At 38.0% G+C, this 8,065-nt stretch overlaps 1 protein-coding gene across 1 annotated transcript in view; it reads right to left on the reverse strand.

Moving 5' to 3' along the window:
* LOC140339946 (protein FRA10AC1 homolog) overlaps nt 1-8,065 on the reverse strand; it is a 30,775-nt gene that overhangs the window by 21,633 nt on the left and 1,077 nt on the right. The window contains exon 2 of the mRNA XM_072424872.1: nt 6,680-6,753. Within this exon, the coding sequence (XP_072280973.1) occupies nt 6,680-6,753 (74 nt within the window). The remainder of the gene's footprint in view (nt 1-6,679; nt 6,754-8,065) is intronic.

Raw genomic sequence — 8,065 nt, forward strand, 5'->3', positions numbered from 1 at the left:
AAGTGCTTAGGCTGGGGAGGCATTTCTTTGTGCTGGGAACCATTATTAGTTGATCATATTATATGGTAGCACTTCTAGAGATAATATAGCAGCCGGATTCTCCTTTAGGGTCATTGTATCTGGCTATTTGTGAAAATTCAAATTTCCAGATAAATAATGTCTAAAGATTACCCAAAATAAATATGGCAGCAACAGACAGGGGACATCAGTCCTTTGGTGCTGAAGCCATCATTATGAAAAAATAACACATAGGAGGCATTAGGATACTGATTTACTGTATATCCTAAAGCGTGTCTTTACTATAGGAGAAATCACAAGGGGAAAAGGGGGGATTGTGGATGTTGTGTATGAGCCTGCTGCTATAAGCCTGGTGTACTACTGTGGTTTTCTAAGTGTTAAAGACCTACTTTTGCTCTGGTTGTCTTCACGGTAGTGCTAGAAATTCAATGTGAACAGTAGGTAATTGCACCCAGCATAATGGCACCGTAGTACATCACAAAAAGGGACATCATGCTCTTCAACAAACTAAGGTCCCAATCACACCTAGGACTAGTTATTAAGTAAACTGCACTTTTGGCAGATGCAAATCCTGTAAATAGCACCAGAAATGCAGCAAATAGGGTTTTGCTTTATAATATATACATGGATCTGAACTGTGTGTAAACAGCTGTGTGTAGCACTGCTGTACAAAAAGTGGGTAAAAAAATAACACAGAAGTCAATATTATTATAATTATTGAGTAATAAACAGGATTTATTGAGCGCCAACATATTACGCAGCGCTATACTTTAAATATATAGGGGTTGCAAATGACAGACAGCCATTGACAGTGACACAGGAGGAGAAGAAGACCCAGCGCTGAAAGCTTACAATCTAGGAGGTGGGGGAAGTACCATACAATCGGAGGGGGAAATATGAAGTGGTGGGTACGTATAGGGCATTTTAGGAGACAGAAGAAGACGGGTAGGGAAGTTTGAAAAGATGGGTTTTGAGAGCCCTTTTAAATGTGAAGAAAGTTGGAAGCTGAATGGGACGAGGAAGACCATTCTAGAGAGCTGGGCCAGCTCTAGAGAAGTCTTGGAGCTGTATGTGTGATTAGGTTATAACTGAGGAAGTCAGTAGTAGGTCATTAGAGGAGTGAAGAGAGCAGCAGAAAGGTAAGTGGGACAAGAACTGTGTAGGGATTTGAAGGCAATGCACAGGAGCTTGAATTTGATTCTCAGGTGAAATGGAAGCCAGTGTAGAGATCTGCAAAGAGATGCAGCAGACGAGGAGCGGTGGTAAGGATGGATGAGTCTGGCTGCAGGATTCATAATAGATTGTAGAGGAGAGAGTCAGGTTAGTGGAATACCAGAGAGGAGGATGTTACAGTAGTCCAGACAAGAGATGATAAGAATGTGTGCAAGGAGTTTGGTGGTCTCTGGGGACAGGTGGGGAAGATTTTGGAGATGTTGCACAGGTGAAAGTGACAGGATTTATTACCACCACCTTAATTCAAAACCCAAAATGAAGCAATTACGAGACAAAACAAGAATTATCACATATTTTCGGCCTTTTTTTTTTCTAGTTCAGTATAAATAGCTCTTTACCAATTGTGAGAAATTTCTAATAATGTTTTTGATACAAAAAAAAGCAGAATACAACTTTGCTGAGCTCCTTTCTTTGTTGCTAGCTAGCCTACGAACAATCTCTCCATATCTTATTTTCTTTCTATAATTAGAAAGCTGATTTTAATTTTCTAACTGAATAAACATATTAACGTAATTGACAGATACAATAAGCAAAAATTATTTATGAGGCTTTCACAGAAGCAAGCCGAAAGATCTCCAAGGTGCATTAGAAACCACAAACCTAATTAGGAAATCATCAGGGATCTGACACCACAAAAGCATTTATGTTTTCCATGTTTCACATTTATGTACACAGTTTTTCCTCAAGTAGTACTAAAGCCTCTGTTTTTTTATTTAGGACCATTTAAGCATAGCCCAATAAACAAATATATTAAAAGATTATTAAGTTTAAGCTGTTTTTTTTTTTAATATTTGAACAGTGGCAGCCTGAAACCCCCTCATCACTGCCTTGATGAATTTCACTTAGAACCTTTCCCACCTCATGATTACATATCTATTCATTCATTGGGCCTGATTCATTAAAGCTCTCAAAGGCTGGAAATGATACATTTTCATCAGTAAAGCTGGGTGATCCAACAAACCTAGAATAGCTTTCTTAAACATAATTTGCTATTTGTTGGTAATTGTTTTGAATCCTGCACCAGATCTATTCTAGCTTCACTGATGAATGTGTATCCTACTGGAGATCTTTCATAGATCAGACAGGGAAAGTGGTTTTACATCTGTCTGTAGTCCCTGGGTGGAATGTCAATATTCTGGTGGCTACAGAAGGGTTCCAAAACACCCTAAAAGTAAGCGTAGCCACCTGAAGAACCTAAGTCTCCAATCTGTAAAAATATCCTGATATAAATAAACAGCAGTATGAACAAAAATACCCAAAACTTAGTGTGGCTGCAAGTTTATACCGTATATGTGTTGTCACTTGTGTTTACACTTTAAGATCCCTTCTTGGTCCCTTTCTTTGTCCAATTAAATGGTCTCAAAATGATTTTTGATCAATTTACTAATTCCAGAGTATGTAAGGTGTTTTTAAATCGGCATAAAATATTATCCACTTTTATAGCATTCTTTTTAAGTATATGCCTTGCTTCAATTGCCTGTGAATAATTACTAAGACTCGCTACACATGGGAGATGTTTGTGTAGACTGCCAACCTCGTTCTGAAATTGATCGATATTTTGCTGTCGCTTTTATCCAATGGCTACAACAGTTTCAGAGTCACAAACCAAGGAAAAAGAGTAAAGATACTTGCAATTGGCAGACTGCACTTGAGTGAGAGGACGGGAGACTGAGGATGGATCTTAGATCCACGGAGGGAGTTTAAATTTCCTAATTTTCATAAATGCAAAGCGATCCTTATGTATGGGGAAGTATAACTTCTTCAAAAAGCACTAAAAATAAGGTTACACAAAGGCAGTAAGCTGGGTTCAGCTATGTAGTGCAGGATCTGGATAAGATCCTGCAAAGTTTTCTAGACACATTGATTGATTGTACTGTTGGACATAAGATTGAAAGAGATTAAACAATTGTTTTTTTAGTCTCCAATGTCTCCTAAAGAAGCAATATGCATTGCGTAACGCTTCAAGAAATGAAAATAGGAAAATTAATAAATTATCTTTAATAGAATTTGTAACAACAAAAACTATATACTCTGATCTTATGTCTATAGAATTTTTTTTCTTGTAAATGTATAATAAATTATGTATTTAGGAATAATTGGTGTCTAGCAGATAAAATTGTGGAAATTTGGTGCCATCAAAATCCATTTATAAATTGAAAACATAAATACCAACAAGAGTAAAGCATGCAAGTCACAACTCTTGGTCTATTTACTTAATCTAAGTCAGCAATTTAGAAAGCACTGAAGGTGAAATGGTTCGCTCAGTGGGCCTGATTTATTAAAGCTCTCCAAGGCTGGAAAGAATATGCTTTCATCAGTGAAGCTGGGTGACACAGCAAACCTGGAATGGATCTGGTCCAGGATTGAAAACATTTATTAGCAAATAGCTAATGACTTTTAAGAACTCTATTCCAGGTTTGCTGGATCACCCAGCTTCACTGATGAAAGTGTATCCTCTCCAGCCTTGGAGAGCTTTAATAAATTAGGCCCAATGCCTTTGCAACACTGAGGTCCCGGGTTTATAACTAGACCAGGACAATATTTGCACAGAGTTTGCATGTTTTCCCTGTGTTTGTGTGGGTCTCCTCCAGACACTATGGTTTTCTTCCCACATCCCAAAAACATGCTGGTAGAATAATTGGCTTTCCCTTAAAAATTGGCCTTAGACTGTGTAATGACTATGGTAGGGATAAAAGATTGTGAGCCCACTAAGGGAGAGTTAGTGATATGACTTTGTGCTGCGTAATATGTTGATGCTATTAAAATACAAGCTATCATCATAATAATAAAAAATAATGTCAGATATTAAACAGGTGGACAACTAGCATTTTCAGAAACTTTTAGGCTTCAGCTCATTCAAGCTAGTCTAGAACGTAATATGTCAGGTTGTCTTTCTGGTGCATTTCACAAACAGCACTTTGTAGATTCAAAATGATACCCATATGTTGTACTGAACAGTTCTGAAAAAAATATTACAGAATAGATTTTGTTGTATTTCATCCTTCTAAGTGATGACAGAATCCTGCAGTGAATTATATGTGGATGAGAGATCTAATGAGTGATGCTGGGAACAGATGGACTAAAAAGTCTGTGTGGACTCAGCTCCAAATATTTAACACAAACTGACAGCAACACAACTGAGGACCAAACTAAACCCATTAAGCCTATTTTTCATCTCTCATTTGATATGTTTAGGTTTCTAAAGGCCCCATTTATATGACTGTATTAAATTAAGGCTTGGCTTGTTTGACCTTAGTACAGCGAAATAGATTTTGCCATCTCCCGTTTTTGTGTTTTTTTACTTAAAGTTAAGGAGGTATAATGATTAAGGAGGTACATAGTCTGTCTGAAGGACAGATTTCCTCATATTTTCTTGTAATCAGGCAAATGAACTGTGAGCTGTAACTTCAGCCTGATCTGTCCTAATCAAAGTAAACCTGTTGTGAAAGAAATAGGAAGCGTGCCAATGCTGACTGCAGTATGAAAATACTAGACATGTGTCTGCCAAGCTGATCGTCTTGTTTATATACATTACTTAGACACTGATCTAGAATACATATGTAACATGTGAACCAATAGTCTGTGATAAATGTTCTCTCAGTGCCCGGAGTCAATGGTTAATTTGTGTGCAAACCTCACAACACAGACAACTACACAACCCCTAAATATTTCCCTACTTTAACACCAAATATTTAAAAACAAACCCTTAACAAAAACCACCCAAGCCTATAAAACATACCTGTAGTTTGTTCATGCAAGTGACAAGTTTACTTATATCTGAACTCCATCTTTCCCTTCAGGGGACTAGGGCAGTCTGCATTAAACAGGGTGCTGTGATGTTTTCAGAAAGCTATGTACAGCAACCTTCTGGCCATTAACACCAGCCATGATCTGCTAGCATTGTGCACAGGAAGACAAAGATGTAGCCATGAGGTTACTGGGTCTATCATAAGATTTGTCATATAAAAAAGATTTTAATTTTACCAAAGGTTTAAAAAAATAATTTGCATGTTGATGAGGTGGTGGTGGGGGGATAAAGGAAAGCAAAATATTATCAGATTGAACATCAACTTTAACTGCCACCCTTCTCAGTTGCCTCACCATTTATTGCCCTGAAGAAATTATAAATACATAGTATAGCCTTATACTACACCCTAATAAGAAACTCAGAGCACAACAAATTCTAACTGGTTACACTCATCTGCAAAGGTACGTTTAATAAATATCGGAAATGAATTTCATTCTATCCAAAGACTATGGCCCTGATTTATTAAAGCTCTCCAAGGCTGGAGAGAATACACTTTCACCAGTGAAGCTGGGTGATTCAGCAAACCTGGAATGGATCTGGTTCAGAATTAAAAACATTTGCTATCAAATAGCAAATGACTTTTAGGAAATCCATTCCAGGACCCTATGGCTGAAAGTTCCTAATGCCCAACTGGATCCTCATTGTATGTATTACAATAATGTCTAATAATCAGGCTTGCCTGAGGTCCCTGAGGAGTTCTGTTAATTTGGTAATGTTCAGGATTGTGAGGATCACCTTTTCAGGCTTTGCTGGAGTACTTAGCAGATAAAAAAAGTGGAAAAATAAGTTTATGTAGCTTGACTTTATTTCAGTAATAAATTAAGGCGGTTCAGTTGGGCTTAGAGTAGTATTTAGGGGATGCTTAGCCTCTCTGCTGAGAATTCCTGTTATCCAACACACCTACCTCTACTAATTTACATGTAAAGTTGGACAGTATTTACTCCTGATGACAAACCCAATAGCCAAGAATCTTTCTGATATGCAATTAGTGGGACACAATCTATTATAGTCGACACCATTCCCTACTTACACTGCTCTAAAGCTAGTGACAGCAGGAGCGCAACCAGCGGGAATGCGGGGCAGCTCTCCTCACACTACTTACACAGGAGCTGCTGAGAATGGCAGAGCAATGTATGTAAGGCTTACTTTTCTGCCATTCTCAGCACCTCTGGTGCCTGACAGCAATCCAGCTCCATTACACTACTCTGCTATTCTCAGCTAGTGTGCTGACAGGAGGCCGACCTGCTGAGAATAGCAGAGTAGTGTAAACTGTACATATACCCAGCCAGGGAAAATTTTATTCAATGTCAGAAAATTTGGGGACCATTGCCTTAGGAAATGTTTTTTAGAACCCTGTTTTTTTTTTACAGTGCACCAGATCATTGAATAAACATTAATGGAACAACAAATACACCATAAGTGAGTCAAAGTTCTGAGGAAGTATGATTTATTTTGATATCAAGAAAGTGGCCCTCCCATTGAATATACACTGCATGAAACTCATACAAGATGGGTACAATCATCTTCTACCTCAACTGCAATCAGAACTTGTAATCTGACTATAGTGGATTGTACAGGAAGACATTAAACATAAAAAATAGACATCTGATAACCAATTACCGTTTTCTCTTGGCATTTTTGTCTGGTTCTTCTTCGTCACTAAAATCCGAATCATATTCTCGATACCCATGTGCCTGCATTAAAAAAATAAAATATTGTGAAGGACTTGAACATGACAGGTAACAACTACCCTGATGGAATCCTTTTAAAATAAGTAACTTTTAAGGTTGAATAATGTCTATGCATCGCCATGTGAGTTATGTTGGGGCAGTCCAAACGCTGTACCAGTTTTCTCTATCACACAGGTATGTGAGCTGTGCAGGGTGCTACTGTATAGTACATTGGGGTATCATCATTTGTTGTGTTGTAATGCATGTCCCAGCAATGCACAATTTTAAATGAGCTCTTTACTTAATGCAACCTATTAACATTAAAAATGACTTGTGCAAAAATTGTATTCTGTGCAAGACGTTTACCACAGTTCAGTTCTTGTGGACTGAGGGCGATGAATTAGTACAAATCTACTAGCAAAACAACCTGGAACAGCACCAGACTTTAGATGGGTTCAAAAGAGATTCACCTGGAATCCTATTTAATGTACAGCGCTGCGTAATATGTTGGCGCTATATAAATCCTGTTTATTAATAATAATAATAATAATAATAATCCTCTAGCTGATGTTTATCCATTTGTGGCGGTAAGTGGAATTTTGCTTTACAAAGTTCAGGACTGGACAGCTCCAATACAATGTCACAAATATATTCATTGTAAAAATTAAGTAGATCCCAGGAATTTGTTTATTTAACTTGTTCTAAACACATAAATAGGCAAACATTAGATTTTTATTCAAATGGTTACTATAAATAAAAAGATAAAGACTTAAAGAGGGTAATAGAATACTGTGGGAGAAAAGTTAGTACATCCTTGGCCTCATTGGGCTAATTTTTTTATTTTAGTGTTTTTATATAACTCAACATTTTTTAATCACTCTTTTATGCAAAATTCTTTTAGCTGTAAGATGTTTGTTGTTTACTTTGTCTGGACTGTTTGTTTTGAATCTGCCTAAAATATTTCAGTAGAATCCAGAGGCATCAATCAGCCAGTTCATATTCCTCTGTTTCATTGCTTGCTTGACAGAGCACGCTGGCACTAGGGGGGTATCACTGCTATGTATAATGCCTGACAGGACATGCTGGCACCAGGGGGTTTTCGCTGCTATGTATACTGCCTGTCAGGGCATGCTGGCACCAAGGGGTCATCACTGCTATGTATACTACCTGGCAGAGCATGCTGGCACAAGGGGGTCATTTTTGCTCTGTATACTACCTGGCAGAGCATGCTGGCACCAAGGGGTCATCACTGCTATGTATACTGCCTGGCAGGGCATGCTGGCACCAGGGGGTTATCGCTGCTATGTATACTGCCTGGCAGGGCATGCTGGCACCA

Source organism: Pyxicephalus adspersus, chromosome 10 (assembly GCF_032062135.1).
Source record: "Pyxicephalus adspersus chromosome 10, UCB_Pads_2.0, whole genome shotgun sequence".
NCBI lineage: Eukaryota > Metazoa > Chordata > Amphibia > Anura > Pyxicephalidae > Pyxicephalus > Pyxicephalus adspersus.